The sequence below is a fragment of the Meles meles genome, chromosome 2, assembly GCF_922984935.1.
Source record: "Meles meles chromosome 2, mMelMel3.1 paternal haplotype, whole genome shotgun sequence".
NCBI lineage: Eukaryota > Metazoa > Chordata > Mammalia > Carnivora > Mustelidae > Meles > Meles meles.
The window spans coordinates 15538601-15562188 of record NC_060067.1 but is presented as its reverse complement, the minus strand read 5'-3'; the positions used below and the strand labels follow the sequence as shown (position 1 = coordinate 15562188).

At 33.9% G+C, this 23588-nt stretch overlaps 1 protein-coding gene across 6 annotated transcripts in view; it reads right to left on the bottom strand.

Annotated features, from left to right (window-relative positions):
- Nucleotides 1–23588, bottom strand: part of EPHA5 (EPH receptor A5) — a 358479-nt gene that overhangs the window by 153459 nt on the left and 181432 nt on the right. For 4 of the 6 annotated variants that reach the window (XM_045997835.1, XM_045997837.1, XM_045997834.1 and 1 more), the window contains exons 4-5: nt 19188–19343; nt 14806–15141 (exon numbers count right to left, since the gene is read on the bottom strand). The exons of 1 other annotated variant lie outside the window; for it this stretch is intronic. In XM_045997835.1, the coding sequence (XP_045853791.1) occupies nt 14806–15141; nt 19188–19343 (492 nt within the window). Of the gene's footprint in view, nt 1–4945; nt 5027–14805; nt 15142–19187; nt 19344–23588 lie in introns of those variants that run through there. One more of the 6 variants, XM_045997839.1, reaches the window with a different exon arrangement.

Below are 23588 nucleotides of genomic sequence, written 5' to 3'. Positions count from 1 at the left end.
CCAGTTTCAGGAACAAAAAAGTTAAATGATGTTGCTATTTCCAGTTTCAACAAAGATATTTGAGATATTTTGTTAAGAAATTTAGTTAATATGTCTCTATAAAATTGGAACAACTCAGCATATAGAGATAAGTGTTTTACTGTCATCATCATTATTAGTGACAGCATCTTTAAAGTAAGTATAGAGAATATTTAATCAAGAATTTTATGATGAATTCTGATTCAATATTAAAAAAAAACTATTCACATTACTAAGACAAAAACAAATGAGAAAATCAAGGGAGAGTAAATTGTTGTTAAACCAGACCCTGGTTGTACCATTGAGCCATTTTCTAACAAAATAAACAATAGTTGTTTTACAAAACACTCATGGTTAGTCCTTATAAAAATTTCATACAGTTTTGACCCGAGAACTTCATTTCATGTGGAATTAACTGGAAAAGACTGTGAGAAATTTTCTAAACACACTTATTTTCTTTTGTGCCGTGTAATAACCGAGATTGTGAATTCTCTCTCTCTTGATTAAAGACAGTACAGCAACATACGGTGTTGGATTTTATCTTTAAAAGAGATAAATGGTAGAGCTAGAAATAATAAGAGCACTTTAAAAAAGTAAAAATTCAGACTACATGATATTAAGGTTCCCTACCAAGTACATATGGTGTGATTCATAGTTTTAAGGGGCAAGCCACTAATGTTTCCAGTCTTAGTCCCTAGAAAAAGAGACATAAATTCCATGAACAACTGAGTGACCAGCTTCTTTTTGAAAGTATCAATATCAGTATAATATTGGGAAATTAAAATTATTCATTCGATCTTTGAATTCCTTTATTCTCACACATATTTTTTAATTGTTTAAAGTGGACCAAAACAAAAATAAATAAAGCACTAAGCTACCACCACAATTCCCACTACTAACAATAATAACATTAAAACACTACTAGTTTACTTTTTAGAGACTGGTTTTTTTCCTCCTAAAATAGAAGTATTTCCTTCTATACCTATAGCATATAGAGTTAGTTAAGTGTATCCAAAGACAAGGGAAGCCTTGTTAATATGAGTAGACTGTTGAGGACAGAAATTATAACCTGAAAGGTTAATAATTTATAGGATAAATGAGAGTTTTTACCTTCAATATTATTTCCTATTTTATTAGGGAAAAATAAAAACTAGCTAAAAAATAGACCCTCTATATACGTGAACTTTATTATTTTTTCAAACTTCTCGCGTTGGCACACATGAGTTTCAGGTGTATAACATTGTGATTCAGCATCTCTGTGTGTCATGCTCACCACAAGTATAGCTACCATCTGTCACCGTACCATGTTATTATAATATTATAAACTCTGTTCCCCATACTATACTTTTAATTCCGTGACTTATTCATTCCATTACTGGAAGTCTGCATCTCTCACTCTTCTTCACCCCTTTTGCTCATTTTTCCAACTCCCTTCCCTCTGCCAACCATCAGTTTGTTCTATGTACTTATAGACTTGATTCTGCTTTTTGTCTGCATATTCATTTCTTCTGTTTTTAGATTCCATGTATGGGTGAAATCATATGGTACTGACCTTTTCACTTAGCATAATATTCTCTAGGTCCATCCATGCTCTCTCAAATGTCAAAAATCTCATTTTTCGTGGCTGTATAATATTAGACACACACACACACACACACACACACCTTGTTTGTACTTTTTTTTTTTTAAGATATAGAGAAAGAGTGAAAGTAGAGTGGGGTGGGGCTGGAGGGAGAGGGAGAGAGAGAGAATCTTAGCAGGCTCCATGACTCGATCTCATGACCCTGAGATCATGACCTGACCCAAAAGCAAATATCGGATGCTTAACTGATGGAGCCGCCCAGGAGCCCCTATTCCTCATCTACTGATGGACACTTAGGTTGCTTCTGTACCTTGGCTGTATACAGAATGGTGCATATATCTTTTTAAATTAGTGTTTTCATTTCCTTTGGGTAAATACCCAGTGGTGGAATTATTGGGTCGTAGGTATTTCTATGTTTAATTTCTATGTTTAATGTTTTGAGGACCTTCCATACTGGTCCACAGTGGCTCTACCAATTTACATTCCTATGAAGAGTGCACGAAAGTCCCTTTTTCTTCAAATCCCCACCAACACTTTTTACTTTTTGTCTTTTTTTTAGTCATTCTGACATGTATTTTAAATAGGCAGATATAACTAAAGCAGAGAAACTACACCATTGAGATATTTATTTACATTTGGTTCAAACCACAAATCTAAAGGAAATCATTGCTTTATTCATAATTTAAGCATCAGTTTGCAATGCAGGTCATATCCTCAAGCCTTTTACATTTTAAAATTAAATAAACTTGCCTCTCTTTTCTTACTACTGGAGGAAAATTTGTAAAAAAATAAGATCAAAGAGCAGGCACTCAAAATATATTCTGTTTAATGAAAAACATTCACATTCTCAAAAACATTCATCAAGCTAGATGCTTGTTTTGATAAAGAAGGTATCGGTATTATTGTGTCAAGCTACAATATAGATAAATTGCTCTGATTGTAATTCAATGATGTATCAAATGTACTGTCAATTATTAATAAAATTAGATATAACAAAGTAAATGAAAATGAAAATGAAAAGAAATCTTAAGATATTTCTTTTCTCACTTCATTTTGTGTTAGTATATCACTCAACAATAGGCCATTATCAGTAAATATTGATTATGCTATATTGATGTCTACCAAACCAGGCATGGCCATTTAATAGACATAAAAGCAGTTACAAAATGGTTTATCATCTATTTTTAGTAAATTCACCTGCATATCATGACTAAGTTGATTTGAATGAATGCCTCTACAGATGGACATGTGATAGAGGAGGTAAAACAGAAAGAAAAAAAAAAGATAACGTGAAGTCAAAAAGTCAATCCATACTGTCATTCAAAGATGAATCTGATGCTTTGGCTGATGAAATTATTACCCAATTGTCATTAATTTCTTTTTAATTGTCTTACTTTATCAGACCTAATTCTTATTCTTAATTCTTCAGTGGGAAAATAAAATCCTCTATGGACGAAGCACGTCTTCAACTCTACTTTGTCTTCAGAATGCTCAATAGAGAATAATGAATGCGGGAGGTACTAAATACATCCTTGGTGTCTGAATGCATGGTAGTCAGTTTTGGGAAACTAACATGAACAAGTCATTCCAATAAGCGGTGTAAAAATGTTTAGTATTCTAGGTAAATTTTGTTTAGAATCTAATAGAGGACTCACGCATATTCTTAATTTAAATGTTATTTTACATGTGTAGTTTCACTCTTATACCACATCTAAAGAGGACACTAAGCCGATTTACATGATACCAGGCCATCGGGAAGTCTTTCGGGTCTCTGCTCTCAAGGACTGGTAATAAAGGGCAACGGCACTTCAGAGTAAGGTTTTAAAGAAATTGATATTCCATGCATATCAATTTACAACATGCATCTTTACGCAAGCAAGTTCATAGCATACATGTCAATGAGACAAATGATTGAATAGGTCAAATGTTGAGCTGCTCTGATTCTGAGCTGAGCCCCAGAAGAAATGGATCATTGACCATGTATCTGTTGAACAGGGCATCAGTTTGCAACTGGAATTGACACAAAGAGCAGAGTTTAAAACCAGTTTGCCAGTAAGCAATGGGCAGAAGAGAGTTTCCAGATAGAGAAAAAGAATAGTATTAACAAAATCAGTGCTGATATAAAAGCAGACTGCCTGCCGATATTTTATAGAAAGATTTAGGGAAAAGCAATATCAAACAAACCTGACTATGGAGGTTCTTATTATTTGCCTAAAGAGGAAGGATAGGAAACGAGTAGCAGAACTTCTTGCAAGTATAATTTTCCTTAAAATGGGGGCCAAACACACCTTGCAGCAGAATCATTAGCTGTGTGTGTCTGTGTATGTGTGTGTGTGCGAGAGAAAGAGAGAGAGAAAATATGTAGACTCATATACTGAGCCACAAATTTAGGGTGTGTCCAAGAGTAAGTAATCCTTAAACCCTCTGAGAGTGAAAATACCATGTATTAGCCTTAAATAGCACAGCCATAATTCTATAAAATTCTTCTCTAGAATGGGTTTAGTCTTACTCAATGAATCCTTTTTTCAAGATTAGAATGTTTAAAGAGAGATTAGTAAAGTAGTTGGGCTACCTAAGTGGTGGACCTTAAATAATATCTTATTTCAGAATCCTAGAAAACCTAAACCTATGAATTACTCTTAGGATTCTGTGTCTGGATCCTTAAAAGTAAGTAAATAAATAAAAGACACTCACAAACAAAAACTTGTCATAAAATTATTTGAAGAATTCCAAAAATCTTTAAAACATATTCCATATTGGGGCGCCTGGGTGGTTCAGTGGGTTAAAGCCTCTGCCTCAGCTCAGGTCAGGATCCCAGGGTCCTGGGTTCGAGCCCCACATGGGGCTCTCTGCTCGGCGGGGAGCCTGTTTCCTCCTCTCTCTCTCTGCCTGCCTTTCTGCCTACTTGTGATCTCTGTCTGTCAAATAAATAAATAAATCTTAAAAACACACACATACACACACACACACACATTCTACATCAACTTCACTATCAGGAACTGGAATTACAACACTAATTTGAATAATATAGAAACCGTCAAAATCATTTATTAATTATTTCAAAAAACACAAGTGTGAGGCACTGTTGTGATCCCAAAGGAAAGATTCCAGAAAAGCAGTCAAGAGAAGAAATAGTTACAGTCATTGTGCTCTGTGTGATGTTAGAGAGGCAGGTGTGAAGTGAAGAGCAGAGAAAGCTTTTCTCAAGGAAGCAGCAGTTTAAGCGGATCGGCAGCCTGAGCTATCTCGGATGAGGATATAAGAAATCGGGCTTCAGGGGAGGAATACTGTGTGCAGTATCCTAGGGATTCGGAGTGTTGTGGCTCTAGGGTAAGAATTTCTTGGTTTAGATTCCTATTCCCTCACTTACTAGATTTGTGACCTTGGTCAAATCACTTCACATCTTTAAACGTCAGTTTCTTCATCCTAAAAATGGGAATAATAATAATGTTATGTCATGAAGATATTGTTAGGATCAAAGAAGAAAATGCAAATAAAGGTCTTCACATGACCATGCACACAATAAATGCCAAGACATGTTCGCCATCACCGTGTCTACCATGTCACCACAGCAGGTAGAAGGGAGACAGGGAAGAAACAGAAGACTCTGGAGCGCCTCTTTAGAAACCAGGTGAACCTTTAGCCGATTTCTAAAGTCACTGAACCCAACAAGAACTTTGATGGCTTCTGAAGATGTTAAATATTGCAGCCCATCCACTTAAGCCTTATTAAATAAACCAGAGATGAATTATGGACAGATTAATCAGGGTTTCATCTTTGAGCTATGTTTTCAAAACACAAATAGGCATCGGAATAAGCACAGAATTTGAGCCTCACTTAAGCCAAGTTTCACGTAAATGGGAACCTTCAGTTGGCAAAATTAGAAGCTTTTCATTGGGAGCCGTAATATAAGTAATTGGTCGTAGAAACATCAGCTTGAGGCCAATATAGAGATATCCATGTTATGTAATTAAACAAAATATTTGTCTCTTAGGTATCTTTCCTCTGAAACTGTAATAATTGACCAAAATTAACGTCAATCCACACAAAAAAATTAGGTAGTTAACAAAATAAATATTTTTTTCCAAATATATCTTGATTCAAATAAAAAGTATTACCCTTTTTCTTTTTTCTTTGGGGTTTTTTGTTGTTCTTGTTTCATTTTGTTTTCTAATAAGCTTTCATTCTGATTTTTATTTTATTTATTTTTATGTATTTATTTTTATTTACAAGGTATTTTCCCCATTTTGCTCTTACTTTGATATTTTTATTCTTTGTGCTATTGCTCTGGATATTTTTATCAAAATTAGAGAAACTTCAATGCTAATATCAAACTCAATGTTTTAAGATATCATTGAAGATATAGCATCACCATTGGAAAATAGTATTTTTGCTTTACTCCTCAAGCTTGAAGCAGTTACTTTTGTTACCTGTATAGTGGTTATATATATTTGCTTTTTCTTTTGAATTTGTTTTCCTTGTATCTTACCTCACCATTGAGTTTGCCTGTATAATATTTGTAAAGTTTAAAACCTGTTTGTCCCATAGTTTCTCCCACGGACTGACACTATTCAGAATATTAGTGAAAAGTTTCTTAAATGTTATTATGTAACGTTCATTATTGCCTTATTACATGTTAGGCATTACACTACTTGTTTTACAGATATTAACTCATTTACTCTTCACAACCGTCTATGTCATAGATGCTATTATTTAGTATCTGGGAGGTCTAAGTAACTTACCCACATTACACAGCTAGTAAGTGGCAAAGACATTACAGAAACTGGAAACTCTGGCTCCACGATCTAGAAACTTAACCAAAATATTAATCTACGACTCTGTGCAATGGATTCACACACACACACACACGCACACACACACACACACACACACACTTTCTACTCTGTGCATTTCATTTTGGAAGACAGTAAATCTATACTAGGAACATCATGTAGAGAAATGGGAAAAGAACTGAAAATACGGTTTACTGGTTCTGTTGTTTTCCTGCTTTTTTGTTATTTTCCTTTTTTTCTTTTCTTTTTTTTTCCTAAAAGAAAATTTGTATACAGCAAATGAAATTCACTGTATTAAGATTTTAAAATGAAAAAAGAATGCTCACAAATGGGGTACTCAGGAAATCTGGGTCTCTGTTATTGGGTCAGCTGATACAGAAAGTATAATGAGTGTCCGGCAGTGATAAGCAGCACAGCTGATGGCCAAAAGCAACATGGGTAGATCTACAAAATATCTAGATTATGGTGAAAAAAAGATTATGGTAGACAGAATGAGATGTTTAACATAGCCATTAAATTAAATTAAAAACACGTCTATGCAATATTAAATAAACATTTGATAGGAACACTTACGAACAACAACAAGGAAAACGCACACTATGTAAAGAATCTGCTCTTTTGTGTAATGCATGAAAATGGACTTGGGATAAAAGTAGATACGTAAGAAAGTATAAAAACCAGGTAAAAGCTTTGCATACATAGTTCAAAAATGGTAAAGTGCCAAGAGGTGAGGCATCTTATTAACTCAACCCTCAACACTTGAAATACAAATATATATAATGAAAGAAAGATAGAACAAAGAAGGGAAGATGGAAAGAATGAAGGAAGAAAGGAAAGAAAGGGAAAAGAGAAAGAGAGAGTGTTTAAACCAGCCAGGGTAGATTTTGTTTGCAACTAAGAAAACAGACATTAAAAACAAAAATTGTTCCCCCAAGAGAAATGTTTCAGGCAACAATCTTTAAGGGAATGGGAGTATAAACCCTAGGACTTGACTTAGTTTTATTTCAGTGTAGCAAGGACCTGTTTTGCATTCAGGGGTGGTGATCTAACAATGTCTGGCATATAACAGCATGTTTCATCACCTGAGGTCCCCTCAAAAAAAAATGGCTTCTGGAACATAATATTTTGGGTGACCAAATTCCACCTGTTTTTATACTATATAAGTATGAGAACTAGAAGAAATATGGGAAGAACTGGCTGTATCCAAGCGCACTGGAGAATTTAAAGAATAAAATAAGAGCTTAAAATTTAAATTTTCAGCTCAAGTCATATGAGATCATCAGAGAGTCTCCCTGCCAAAAGTCCTCTCACTCAAGTGAAAAGGATAACAGAGCCGCACATAAAAGTCCAAGTCTGATTTCATAGAATTCTGGAATTGTAAAAATGATTGAACTTATTGCAGTGCTTTATGAGAAAATGAGGCCACTGATTGGAAGAAAAAGTGAAATTCTGAGCATTGGAATGCAGATATGGGGAAGAAGTCAGATAACTCAGCATATTCCCAACTTCTAAAACTTACCGAGTCTCTCTTGCTACCAGATTCAGCTGTTTCGCACCTGACTAAGAAAGTGATTTCTTCACATCCTCATTACCAAGCCTACACCTTATCTATGATTGGTAACTGATAGATGGAAGAAATTCTCTTCCTGCCCGGAACTATCACTCCATCTGAACTCAGAATACCAATATTTTCTTGAAAGCTAATATTCTAGTCAATATTGGGGGCAAGAAATTTCCTAGATATAAGAATCACAAGATTCTATGACTTAAATTGGCCAAAGCATAATAAATGTACATAAAAATGAATTTTATGAGTTTCTCACATGCCTAAGAGCTGGAAACAACTTAATTCAAGCTAGTATAAGTTCAGGATTAGAGATTCTGGATTCAATGTACTTTTCCAGGTCATTGGCACAAGTGCTAAACGTTTCTTTAATTTTTTGACCAAAACCTGGATTGAAACACGTCCAAAGTTAAATTCAAAACCTGTGAATTCCTGTTCTAATGCCGAAGAGAGAATTAAACAGCGTGCTGAAAAAGAAGTGTTAAAGTCGATTTATATTTCAGGAACTGTGAAACTACCCACATCGTCAGGAAGGGCCCAGGGACATTTTCTTTATCATAACGACAAGAAATAAATTCATGGCCGTGCCACCATCACAAACAAAATCTCTCTAATTTCTGTTCCTTATACTGAACACAAAAGTTGAAGCTGCAGGGAAATAATTTATTGATTTCTATAGGGCTCAGGGGTAGCAGAGGCCAGGCAGTACCACTTGCCATTGGAAGGAGGTGGGCATGAGTTTCATAATAGGCAGCAGGATTTGGATGGCAAAAAGTCTAGTACTCTGACATTCAAAGACCAAAATTATGGGCCATTTGATTTGTGCCACTAATGACATGAAGGTCTGAGAAAAATACAAATCAAAATTTAGCGAGCTGGTAAGTCATGGTAGCTCACCAATTTCCAGACCTGAGTTAGCTTATACATGGTCCCTGACTTAAGACGGTCCAACTTACTTTTTCTTTTACTTTATAGTATTGTAAATATGATACACATTCGATAGAAACCTTACTTAGAATTTAGGATTTTGATCTTCCCTGGGCTAGTGATACTCTTTCACGAAGCTGGGCAGCAAGCCGCGGCTCTGTCAGCCACGAAGTCACAAGGGTAAACAACCAACAACACTTAAAACCATTCTGTACCTGGGCAACCCCCTGATTTTTTTTTTCCTGCTTTTAGTACAGTAGTTGATAAATGACATGAGTTATTCAACACTTCATTATAAAATAGGCTTTGTGTCAGATGATTTTGCCCTACTATAGGCTAATTTTGATGTTCTGAGCACATTTAAGATAGGCTAAGATAACTCTGATGTTTGGCAGGCTGGGTGTATTAAATGCATTTTGACTTAGATATTTCCAACTTAAAATGGTTTAATTGTGATAGAAGATGATCGTAAATCCAGGAAGATCTGTACGTACCCCACAGTCCCTTAAATGAAGAGAAAGGTGATTGTCTTTAAAGAAGGATTGTGCAATAGCAACATATGTTAACACTGTACATCTGTCTTTTAGCTTCTCTGAAAGGTATTTCTGACCATTTCTAAATAAACGGGCAGGGGAGGGGTAAATGCCCAGATCTTTCACGGTTATTGAATACTGTGTCTGAGCTAACATTAATCCCTGTGGATTCCAAATACCACTAAGAAACATTGATCTGAGTGGATACTATAGGGGTTAGGTGATGAATGAGATGTTGTTCTGAGCCCATAGTACCATTGGCACATTGATGCCTTCTCCATCCCATCTTTGATTCTTTCTTCAGGTCACACACTGGTATATAGTTGGAAGATTTACCTTGCACTTGGAAGAAACCTCTGTCTCCGAGGCCTGTGAAGTAAAATCTGTAAAACTATAGTAATCGCCAAATTAAAATATCTCCATCCTACCAAAAGAGGAAGCACAAATCTTTATTCTATCTGTGGGGGAATGCAGAAATTAGTGCCACCATAAAAAATACGGAAGAATAAAGAGTGGGGATTACGAGTTTTAACGACTTGTTTAGTTTGAGTAGAAGACAAACTAATCTTGCCAAAATATGCATTTAATCATGTGGTGATTACAAATACACCTAATATAGTCTCTCCACTGTTGAAAATCAACAAATATCTTTACCATTGTTTAGTAATGGTCTAATAGGTGACAATAAGCTTTTTAAATACCTCGATACACAGAAACCACCAGAAAACACGTGTTGCCACCTTGGCAAGGGCAACAACCTACTTTTACCGTCTCATTTCAGCATTCTCTTAAATTTCCAGCTCTACAGCATAATTCAGTCTTCAGGGAATCCTGATCATCCATGATACATCATGCTGGTCAACTACATGAATGACATCAAACTGGAAGTATTTGATTAAATGGGATTATCAATTACCCCAGACACCTTTGCAAGAACCAAGGAATAAAAACCATCAAAACATAGGGGCATCTTTCTTAGTGATATTTCTGTACTTGATCTTAGCCAAAAGGCCAAGAAACGATCTTAGTGCTACCTCTGATAGTCCGGGACAGGTTGGAACATCCCCACCAAAAGGTGTGTTGCATTTGCAGCTCATGTCATGTCAACTGAACCCTCTGAAGATAGAAACCAAGAGCCCAAGATTGATTCAAAACAAAGTTCGGTATATTTTACCCCAAAACTAGAATTCTGTACCTTTGCATATTAAAATATTAGTCATTGAGGGTTTTGTTTGTTTTTAGTTAGAATAAGCTTATTCTTCTTGGGATAAAATACACATTTGTATATATTTTAAAAGTTTTAAATTTTAGCACTTGAATGTCATATGCCTAGAGCAAAATTATTTTAAAATAGAAACTTGAACAATATGTTCATAGGAGAATATGATAATGCACATTGTTTCGTGAGTGAATAATGAAACTTAAAAATATTCGCTTTTAACAGAATTTAATTTTCACACTATGTTTTGTTGTATCACTCACTCTCTAACTATCTACATATCTATCTATTCATTCATCCATCCATCCACCTAACTAGGAGATAGATATTTTAGGTAAACAAATAAAACAGAAGAACAACGGAAGTGTTGTTACCTAAATAATCTAAATACTTGTTTTTAGAAGGAATGAGTAACGGGTAATTCAACTTTTTGAAAAAGATGTATTGCATAAAACAGACATAAACTCACTATAAAGCTGGAGGAACTCACTCAACATCCCTTTTCTAAGCTTTAGAATTTTAAAAATTCATGGTTTGCATTTTCATCATTTTATCCACTTTGCAACCTATTTGTTAAAAGAGTTCTTTACATAATTAACATATTTCCATTGTATTTTCCTATGTTCCCCCCCCACCTCCACAGACAGCATTTCTTTATCTTCATGTAAATTACTTTTTTCTCTTTTTTTCTCCCTTTCAGACCTGTTTATTTTTCTTGACCATGAAAACCTTCACAATTTGACAATGCTTTCTTGTCAACCTCAGTACTATTTGCTGCATTTTACAAGGGCCATAAAATCCAACTAATTCAAGTATTCAGCTTCTCTTCAAATTTTGTATTTGGGGAGGTATTTGTTTTGCCTTGCTTTTTAAGTACTCTCTACCCCTAACACGGGTCTCATACTCATAACCCCGATATCAAGAATCCCATACTCCATCAACTGAGCCAACCAGGTACCTCAAAACTTCATATTTTGATTTTATTATTAAATTACCTTGTAAAAACATACCATTTAAATTTAGACATCTTGCAAGAGTAAGGTGGGCATCATAATGATATAATGACTGGGAAAGTATTTTAAATACTGTATAAACATCCATAAATTTGTCATTTAATCACTATCTTCAGCACAAAACCATTATTTATTTTTATAGACCAATCAGCTAGTGTTACCTAATCAATTTCAGTTCCTAGCTTAATGCAGGATTCTCATCTTGAAAAAAAAATTGCTAGTTTTTCTTCTGGTACTTTATAAATATAATGTTGAATATGGACATTTCAGACTGTGCACTAAAATTACAAAAGATGACTGATGTCAACCTTCTTTGACCATCTCAAATGACCTCAAGGAGAAACCAAAAATAAGAACTGGAAAACCGTTAAGAAGTTGCAGGCCAGTAATAATCCTGAATAATCCGATATGATAGAAACAGAATGTATTATGACAACGTAAGGGTTTCTCACATGTGTTAAGTGGAAATCAGTAAACTTTAATTTCTACAACCAAAAGAATTTTACCTTGGGATGCATAACTATACGATGGAGAACTGTTTGCAAAGATGGGTATCCTTTCCCTTTTTTGTGTATAATCCTCTGTAAACTGACATGTTTTGGAAATTTCGAGCAATTTAAAATACTATCTCCTCAGTAAGACACTGAATAAAACATGTATTAATCTATTTTAGGTTGGCCTTTTTTTTTTTTCCTTTTAGTCAACAACACACATTGTTGTGGTCACAAAAATAAATCAGAAAATGCCAAAATAAATTACAAATCTGAAATGAATCTATTACAAAAGAAACGCATTTCTCAAAAACCCTCCTTAAAAAAGTTTGAAATTAAAGTTAAAATCTGCTGAAAGAAATTTTATATAAAAAACACATATGGCACAAATAATTTGCTTCAATTTAATGCTTAAAAATATTCAAATATTAAAAAGTAACTATTATAGCCCATTTTCCATAATGTCGGCACTTGATAAATGTGCAGCAGTAGTGATACTAAATATAAGACATCTTAAGAGCTACTTGAAGTTAACAATTCTTGTACAAATTGAGGCTTGGTTTGTCTAGAATGGTTAGATACTAAGAAAAATCTCTTCTTGTTTTGATTTTTTTTTTTAATATAGGTTTGCAAGGCTTTTACTGTAAGTATATCCTGAGAACTTGGAAAAAAGCAGCAACCAAAATGTCTGCTCTGAATACAAATGTTTATTTTATATGATAGCCGTGCTTTGAACAGCTGGATGAAAATTATTCCTTCATGGTATTTAAGGTATTTATGCATCAAAAAAACACACTTTTCAGTTTGAACAGACTAGTAAGTCAAAGACAACTAGAGCAAATATTTATTAAGTACATCATCTTTAAAGTATACAGTCATTTCCTATACCTAGTTCATCAGAGAAATATCTTTCAAGTAAGTTGAGGTTACGCAAGCCAGAAATCGTTCTCCCTGAGTAATATGACTCTTAGTGATTGTTCAAAATGTTTTCAATATATTAATGGAAGACTCATACACAGAATCAAGTAAAGTTGAAAGATGTTGCATGAGAAGCCTGAAATCACATGTAATAAAGCCAATATTTTTCTGATGCAGGAAAGCAGTACATTTACTGAACACTTGTGACTAGATACTGTAACGGAACATCGACTTAAACCAGTATTGCCAGCAGCTGAGTCTAGAGTGAAGGAAAACTTAATTTTCACTATCCCTATCCAGCTCTTTAACACTTTCATTACTTCCACCTTAGGTTAGGGAGCAAATGGAGAAAAATATAAAGAATTCACTTAGGGAGGTGGCATATTTGTGTGCAAACTTTTCTCTCACTGAATTAAAAAAAAATGCTGTGGACATCTATGCAGCATGGATAAGAATATCTAAAATATTTAGAATGATTCTTAGTGAATTACTCAACTACTTCCATATCATCCAAGCTGCTCTTGAATATTTCCCTCAGTTTAACCAATCAGAAGGAATGATGAATTTAACTGCATGCATTTTCTTATTCTTAAGAGGTAATGACTTGATTTACCTGACGCATTCAATAATTCAAATTATTTTGGCCAAGACATGGTTACCAACAGCATTCTCTTGTCAATCCAGTCATTCTACAACCTATGAACTTATACTAACATATATGAATTAAGTTCAGTTTGATTCGGTTGAACACATCGTGTTTCATTATAAGAACACTAGTAAGGATGTTCTCACTGAAAAAAGTCCAGCTGGGGTACTAATAAGGTGACAAGTTTATGCCCATGGACTAAGAACTGTGGCCAGGAAACAGAGGGAAGTTTTATTTAATGCCACATCCCACCCACATACTTGTTGTTGACAAAAACAAATCATAAATTACCCATAGGCTTTGAATGATCTCTGCCACATGATAGGTTGAATTATTAATTTAACTATAGTTTATCTTTGGTTTTCATTTTACCAGAAAAGAAGTCCTCTATATTGATTTGCCTAAAATTGAATATCTGAGGGGAAACTAGGGGGGAATTAGTAGCTCAAACAGAACTGTGTTCCCTACTCCTTAATAATTACTCCCTAGTAATTCCAAGATCCTCATATGGAACAGAAATGTGTGTTCATGTACAGTTCAACTATTCTAATTTTGATAAGCAGATTATCAAATAAAACTTCATTCCTTACATTTTTATAATAATAATATTAGAAATAATAAGAAAATCTTATTTCAATGTGCCAAGAAAATTCAGCTGCGATGCCAAATGAACAAATAAACAAGCAAATAGACCTGCCTGGTTATCCAGTAAATTAATGAAATAAATAAAAAACTCAAAGTAAACAAAACAACAAAATACATAGATTTGAGCTATCATAATTGCATGTGTGAAATTTGAGGTAAAAATTTTTGCTACAAATTAACTTGAGCCAGCAAAGTCTTTTTAATAAAAAAATTCAATTGAAGCATATCTTTCCCCTCCCCCGCCCCGTCCATGGATGAGTCTGCTAAAAAATCCTTAGCCATTACTTGTTTAAAACTAAATAAAACACTTTGAGATGTAGTCGACTTTAAGTCCTAACCCTGTAATTTACGGAAAGTTCTCTTACAGATCTCACACGGTTCAGCCCTCACTTAGCTATGAAGATAATTGACAGAGCTTGGCCCAAGGTACATGATTTGGCTGGACATCACACTTACCTGCTTGATTTGTGGTTACATTTACAGACACATACTGCCGGGCTCCTGGGCTCAAGTCGGACACTCCATTCACTGCCTCAATCTCAAAGGTATAGTTTGTGTGAGCGAGCAGATCCACCATCATGACAGAGGTGTTTTTCAGGCCGATTTGCCGGGGGAGGTACCGGACATGACCGCCACACTCGTCACACACACCTGCATGGGAGTTGCACTTCTTGCATGCAATATAATATGACACATCTTTCCTTCCACCAGTGTCAGCAGGAGGAATCCATTCCAGAAAGACACTAGTTTCATTAACATTTGAGATGGCATTCCGAGGAGCTGAGGGGGGTCCTGGTTTGCAAAGTAAAGTGAGAAAAACATATTTTAAGATGATAAAATTAGGCATTGTTTACGACACAAATCCCTGGTCTGAAGGAAAAAAAAAATTGATTTGCAATCAGTCTTTTAAATAGGGAAAATGCAAGAATCATCAATTTGTAATAATCTTTGAAAAATCTTGTTATAGTTTAGTTGGGACAATAGTGGGACTTACACCCTATAGAAAAAACTTATCCTGGCATTGTTATAATCACTTGTTTAGTTAAAACAGGTGTTTTGCTTAGTGTACTTTTAAAGAATGATGGAGTAAAACTGTGTATGCAAAAATAATATTAGATAAAAAATTTTATATTCCAACAGTGGTAAGTCCTTTGACAAGTCCAAGGAAAAAATTCTCCTTGGGGATTGAACTGATTACTTCCTTATTGAGATCTGTCCCAGAAACCTAGGAAGTGCACATGAAGGATTTACTAAGCAATGAGCACAAGTGAAAACAGGATTTGTCAGTGTGGCTCTTGACTACAAATTCTGCAGAAGGAAAACAGCCTGAGCTTACCTCAAAATAAACTGCATATCCACAGATAAATCACTAACACCATTTGAAATATTCCCCACAAGTCAAGAAGAAACTACAATTTAAGTAGCTGGACACTGCAATGTGTCATGAAACTTCACTTACTTTGATATTGTTTTAATACTGTGGCTCTACAAATTGTGAATTTTACTTAATTGGAAATCAGAAATTTATTTTAAAAATAACTCTCGAAAACATTATAAGAGAACGAATGAAAGTGTTCAGATCTTGAAGGATCAGCAGAACAAATTTATATATAAATAATAAACAATATCCATTTGTATATTGCTTTATTTCTGAAATGAATAATTAGCTTATTAAGGAGAACTGAAATTAATTCCATATCAGTTGTGACTATTTTATACCACTCTGTTGGGGACTGATAAGGACGGAGGCTTTACGTGTATGGGCATGGGGTATATGGGAAGTCCCTGTGTCTTTCTCTAAATTTTGTTGTGAACCTAAAACTGTTCTAAAAAAATAAAGTCCTTTAAAAAAGGAATCGTATAATATCTGTCTCTAAGGTTGATTTTCAGATATTTCAATCTATTAAAACATCAATCAGTTGCTAATGTTATATGGTCACATGTTCCCAAGGAAAAAATAAATTTATATTTTTTTCAGACTTAATATGTAAAACTTCTCGACAAGGAATAGAATGGACTATGGTGTCGTTGAATGGTTCATAAGCGTAAATTAAGCCACTTGGAAGGACATAGGTTAGTTCTCTTAATATCCGTTGTTTTAAATATAGAGATTAATATTAATTGCTAACTAACATTTATTAAGCCATGACTGTTGAAGACTAAATTTAAAAGTGATAAAAGAGCTACATGGTATTTATAAAATGCCATTTAATTGACCCCAAAAATCTAAGAGTTGCCATTTTTGGCAAAATAATCCCTACCTGAACTATATCTCTGATCGAATCCTGTGAGTTTTCCATACATACAATCTCACACACTTCAATATAAAGCAATTACTTAAGATGGAAATCCACAAGCATTTTTTTTTTAACTGTAAACTTAAGCTTATATAATCGTGGAAAGTTACGGAGAAAATGTCATTTGAAATCAAAAGGTTACAGGTTTACTTCTGAAAAAAAGGTAAAATATACTTGAAATATGTCTAGCTCGGGAAGACATCAAACTTTTTTCTCCCTGACATCTGAAATATAACCAAATTAACACCTTTTCCCTAAATCTGTTAAAATAAAAAAAAAAAAAATCAGAGTCTGACTCTTCCTTTCCTTCTGACTCTCTATCAACAGCCCCTCAAAACTTGGGAGGGATGAATACGCCTTTTAATGTCAAAATAAAACTCAAATTCAAGTGAAGCCCTAAAGCAGAAGTAAAAAGTAGAGGCTCAGATTGGCATGTACCTAAAAAGTAACCTCATGAAATTTCACTGCCTTGCTAAGAGATGTGATATCTGAACCAAAACAGAGCTATGAGAAGTGTCCCTTCATTTAAGCAGATTCACCAGAATCTTTTTCTTTTCCTCTCTGTTTATAACATTCTATTATCCAGATTTATGCATTTATAATATATATTATATATTTATATTATATATATATCAAAAATTATTCAAAGTTGGACCATAAATTTCATTCCAAAGCACCCAGGGAAAGCAAAATTCCAGACTTTCATGTGAACATGTGAACGTCAATCAAGCCATCCATGCAAGAGGGTCATATGCAATATTGTGGCATTACGAATGCAACTAAAACGGAACAAACACACCCATGGATTATATATTAGAAAGATGGTCTACACAAGTCCCAATAGTGTTTTCAAGAAATGCATACAAATTAGTGTTCTTTCGAAACACAGTACTAGAAATCCACACACCTGGAAACAGAAAATTTGAAGCCTCAGGTCCTAAAATGGGACTAAGCAGTCCCTGACACCAGAGCACAGGCTTATCTATCACCCCAAACCTCGCAAACTTACAGAAAGGGAGACTCAATTTTATGCTGAGAAAGAGAAAGAGCATGGCTGGGCCACTTAAAACAACTATAGGAAATTAATGAAATTTAAAAGATAATTGAAGATATGGTTTTCTCTCCCTAATTCTATTCCCAATTTCTAATTTTACCTATTTGTCTCCCTAATTCATTCTATTGTTTGTCCACATTTCCCCTTTACTCTCTGGGCATTCTTTTGCTCTGATAATTAAAATAATCTTTGTTATAACCAAAACACATCACATTCAATCATAGTTTACATCTCCTCTACTCAAATGCATCCTCCCAAAATTATATATAATACTGTCATTTACTTACTTGAAAAGGAATTATTTATAATTAGTAATCATCTAACTCATAAAATGATGAGTCTTGTGATAAAAGAATGATCTTTCATAATGCAAAGCTAATATCAATATGAGAAATTATGAAAATATGTCTTGCTGGTACTATAAAATTCAGATGCTAAAATTCAGATAAAATTTCAGTTTGTGGTCATTTGATTAAAACAACTGTATGTCTGTTATATTTCATACAAGAGTGAATGAGCTAGAAAGAATACTAGATTTCAACAGTTTTCGTCATCATCTTTGAGAGCAACTGCAGCTTGCTAGGATCAAAAATAGTAAAATAAGGCAAGGTCATGGATACTGAATCTTATGTGGAGAGGGGATACCCTTTCTTCCCTCTATTCTGAGTTTTTGTTTGATTTGCCATAGAGTCTTTGCATTCAGACAACTTATGAAAGTATTTTTATCAAGCAAACAAATACATAAGTGCGTTTCCTCCTCAGAAATATGTGGAATACTAGAAAAAGTAAAACACCAAAACATCGCTGGATGTGGATGCTTCCACTGCAAATGCTGAAATTAAATGTTTACTATTCGTCATTCTAATTATATGATTAAGGAATCATATAATTAATAAAAGTTAAGGACCCTCACTTCTAAGAAACATGGTAACTGTTTAAAAGCCCTGTCTAAAGATTTTTTCCATTTGACTCCTAAATCTGACTTGCCAACCCCCAGTATTTAATATTCTTGAAGTGTTTCCTGTCTTCTCTCATAAATGACCTTCTCATTGGCTTTTGTCATTTAGTGGGGGAAGTTAGGTTAAAAAAAATAAAAATTTATTACATGTTTATGTGATCAGAAGCCAGGCTCGGGAGAGAACAAAGAATGAAAAAAACGGTTTATGGTGAAAAGGAAAATGGGTTTATCAAAGTCATGTTTACCTGTCATGAACATGAAAAGAAATTACAAAATAAAAGAAAAAATTATCTGTCCCCGATGTTGAATTTGAAATTAGGGAAAATGAATGCTTCTAACAGTGAGTAATAAAAGAGACTCCAACTTTTCAGTGCTTACTTAAGAAAATCAAAATTTGGTTTAAAAAAACTATTTTGGAAGATTAAACATTATGCCTGTTTTAAGGAAAATAGTAACAGGATGTAACAGGCTCCATCATGCTCTCTCTTCAAAGTGGTGACCATCACCAAATATCAGTGGGTTTCCTTACTTGTGCATGCCATTGTGGGTGGATCAGACTCCCTCCTGAAATAATCCTTTTCACAGACACAAGAGGTTGAAGCTTCCTCATGGGTATAACTGTGAGGTGGACATTTGCTGCAGCTCTGGCTGTGAGGTGAGGCTTTGAAGAACCCAGGTCTGCACACTGTCAAAAGAAATAAGAGACTAAGCTTTTCCCTGGAACAGATGCGGTGTTTGTTTTGTGAATAATGTCATTATTTTGACTAGTATACACAGATCACATATAACACAATATTGCCATTAATTTCAAAATGTTTCATAAGCTTCTGAATCATAAATACCAGACTATTCATTCAGATAATCAAATATCTAAGTATTTAAATTAAACATGTCTGGACTGTGTGTATTTTTAGTGATCTTTATGTTGCAGGAGCTTATAAGAAATTATATTACAAAAGGTAACTACTTAGATGTATTTAAAACTGAAGCAGTGCTTTGAGTATCATTTTCATTTATGGTGTTATTAACAGAATTTTGTGGAAAAATAATAATTTTACCCTATGCTTATAGAATGGTATGGGCCATCGTAGGTCCTCAAAAATTAGTTATTGAATTAGTAAATTAATTAATTGGTGGGTATTAAGAGCTTCACAAATTTTGTTGGATTTGGGAGACTGCAGGGATGAGCTGGTGTATCATTCACGTTATATTGACTTCAGGGGAGTCAGATGATAGGCATTTACTTCACATTTTACTCCATTTTAGGACTTTTATTTCATGCAACGTGCATCTATTCTAATATCAGTCATACTTATACTGTACAAATTGTAATGATCTATAAAGGGTAGAAACTGTGTCTTATTTAATTTACATTCATAATTCTCACAGTGTTTGACCACAGTAGGTGATTATAAATTATCATGTAATACATAAATGAATGAATGACAGGGCATGAAGATTGTAACTGAACTATTCAGAATCACATAAAGAAAATGTGCTCTGGATATTTTTATTAACATTTCTGTTAGTCTTCAAGTAAGTGCTTACAAAGTAAATCTTTTTATGATGCTCGTTCCCTAACCTTTTGAATCTTTCTTTCTTCTCAATGGCTAATAAAGTCAAACTTTCATTCCAGTTGCCCAATATGGGCCAAAGACACCAAATTGTTGGTTTGATTACTTTTTAGGGTTTAGACTACATAAAATTAATCAACTATGTATTTTTTTCCATTTTCAAAAGTCAGTACATACACTTAAGAGCATTTATTCAAGCATCAATGGAAATTTGTTAAAGCTCAAAGGTGAGGCTGATATTTCAACAGAAGTTTTTGATAGACGTAATGAATTTTGGCTAATTTTCATGTGCTATAAATGATTTGGGGTTTTAGTAATCCATGCTAAGGCTTTCTGCCATCACCATGAATAATCAGGAATTGACAAAAATGAGAAGGTACTTTTTCAGTAGATCTAATTATAGCGATAGCAAAGCCTTAATGCTCTTATAAATTCAGAGAGAATGTGAAGGTATTTGAAAGATAAGAAGAGCTTTTTGATAGTATTAGGGACATTCTTGTAATTAAATGGTTAGGAAAAGATTTAAAATATTATTTTTCTTATAATAAGATTGCTGTAGCAGTCAATACCATTCTTAGCTAAGTTATCCATTTTTTCTCCTTTTGTCCTCTTCAGTAAAACCATTTTCACTTTAAACACTATTTACTTTCAAAGACATGAAGTGTCAATTCACAATTCTGCATATTTGGAATTTGATGCTCATTTGTGAAACAAAAGCCAGTTCTTTTAATTTATTGAATGCTTTTTAACCTAAAAACTTATTGTGATATCATATATAACACTTAGTAACCCTCCATGGAAACTTTGGAAACTAATTAATATAAATGTAAATAAAAGTAGATAAGTGTATCTTTCTGGTCAGTAGTTCAAAAAAAATGCTTTTAGCAGGTGTAATAGGCCAAAATTTTTGCTCTGTACTAGATTACAGAGGTGAACAAGATAGAAAGGGCTCTGCCTTTGTGAGTCTTAAAAGTACTGCGTGACCAATTATAAATATTCTTATGCAAAAAAAGAAAGAGCATGGAAGTGAACACTGACATGTAATTTAGATTGGGATGTCAAAAAAAGACTTCCTTAGGAAGCTGAGTCTTTGTTGAGATGTTAAAAAAATTAAAAAGGAAGCATATCCATTTTATATTAGGGGGACAATTAGAGTGTATTAAACTGCATTAGAAGGGCAAATTCCTTGCAAAGGACCAAAACAGGGAAGAAATAAGGAGATAGAAGAAACTGAAGAATTGATAAGGGTGAGAGTACAATTAAAGTGGCAAAGATAAAGTTAGGGAAAAGGACACCTTATAGTTTTTATTATTTGAGGTCACTATAAAATTTTAAGCAGGAAAATACTAGGATGATGTTTGAGAGATCACAGTGTAGCACTGTGGATAATGGAATGGAGAGGAGCAGGAATGGAAGCAATTGGTCCTTTTTCCTCTGTTGCACTGTGCAGAAAAAAGACTCTTGTTTAACAAGTGTGGTTTCAGTGGCCATAGATGAGAGTAGGTAAATTCAGATGATCAGTCTGAGGTGAAATCAATGAGGTTTCATGATATATTTAATGGTCAGATGTGAGAGGGGAAATCCTAAGAATGACTCTGAGGTGTTTGGCTTAAACTGCACAGGAACTACTGGAGCCATTTTCTCAGAGAATGTTTGATATGAAATGTATTTGGAGGAAGATAATAATTAAGTTTGAAGTGTTCTTTAATTTGAGGTGGCTAAAGAAATCCAAATAGAGATCTAGGGAGGAAAGCAGTGTACTCAATATCCAAGAAAAAACTACACATGTGTGTGTATATATATATACATATATATATATATAGTTTACATATATCTATGTAATTATTAATTATGTGATATATGTAATATATGTAATTATTAATTATGTAATATGTGTAAATATTAATTATGTAGTATATGTAATAATTAATTACATATATAAAATTATTGATTATATATATATATATATATATATATGTAATTATTCATTGCCTTCAAATCATGGCCCGAAATCCAAATGGTACATACAATGCTGCTACACAATCTTAGCGTTATTTCTTTAGTTAACTTTAGTTTTCAGCATCAACATGATGATTTTGTAGCTTCTTCTCTCTCTTCTTACTCCTTAGAAGCTCTGATCTTTTGTGATTCCTAGCTGGTTACATTTGTCTCTGTGCTGAGAAAATGGAAGTCATTCGAGGAACTTGCTTATTTTGCTGCCACCAAATCTCCAAACCTAAATGCACTTGTAGCCACCCTCTCTACCTTTCTTCTCATTAAAATGCACAGGTATTTTTGATTCTATCTCAGGTAAATATCTTTATTTTAATTAGGAACCTCATCTCTATCCTCTGTGGGTAATATTTCAAGTGTCTACTTTTCCTTCTACATGCTCAGTCTCTCTCAGTCTCTTTCTTTCAATTTCTGTCTCTGTCTGTCTGTGGTCTCTCTCTTTCTCTCACCTCATCATTCACATGAGCCCAATACAATATTCCAGAATTTTTTCAAAGGAAACAAAGTGAAGCAAAAGAAAACAAATAATAACCATAAATTATCAATCTCATTTGATCTCAATTTACCCTGTAGCTACTAGTTTCGCTTCCCCACAGAACACAATTTCTTAAATTAATTTTCCATACATGCATTTCTAGTTCCTATTTTAAATCACACATTGGCACAATCCACTCCCCTGAACCTGTTTTTGTTAAGATTGCAGTCATCTTGTTTCCATCCTTCTCAACAGCATTTGATCAGGTCCTTTTGGGGAAACTCCAATTAATTTTACTACAAAATGCTAGCAAAGTCTACAAGTTTCCACACGATATCTAAGAATTCCTTCAAATGTGGTATCTTCCCACACTCACTATCTCCAACCATACTAACCTATTTATAATTTCTTGCATTTGAGAAACTCCGTTATCTGTTTCTAAATTTTTCAGGAAAAGCATCCCCGCCAAAAGACAAGAAGTGTAAGTTCCTGGGGAAAAAAAGTTTGCAGTCCCTGATAAGGAATTTGGATTTAATCCGAATGCGGTTGGAAAACACAGGGTACTTATTTTCTCATGGCACTCCTTTTGTCACACACTGTGACAAGGAATATTTGTATTGTGATCAGAATATAAAAATTGTGCTTGACACCCTAAAGCTACCACATATTTAGGGAGACAATAAATAAAAACTAATAATCAAAAGAAGAAAAATTGACCTTTTTTGCATTTTAATCATAACACCACTGAACAAATAATTATTTAGATGAGTGGTAATATTTCTTAAAAGTCCAACTCTATATGTTTCATTTAAAATAAAGGAAGTTTTTGGAGTGAAATTATTTCAACATGACAATTGTACATTACCTA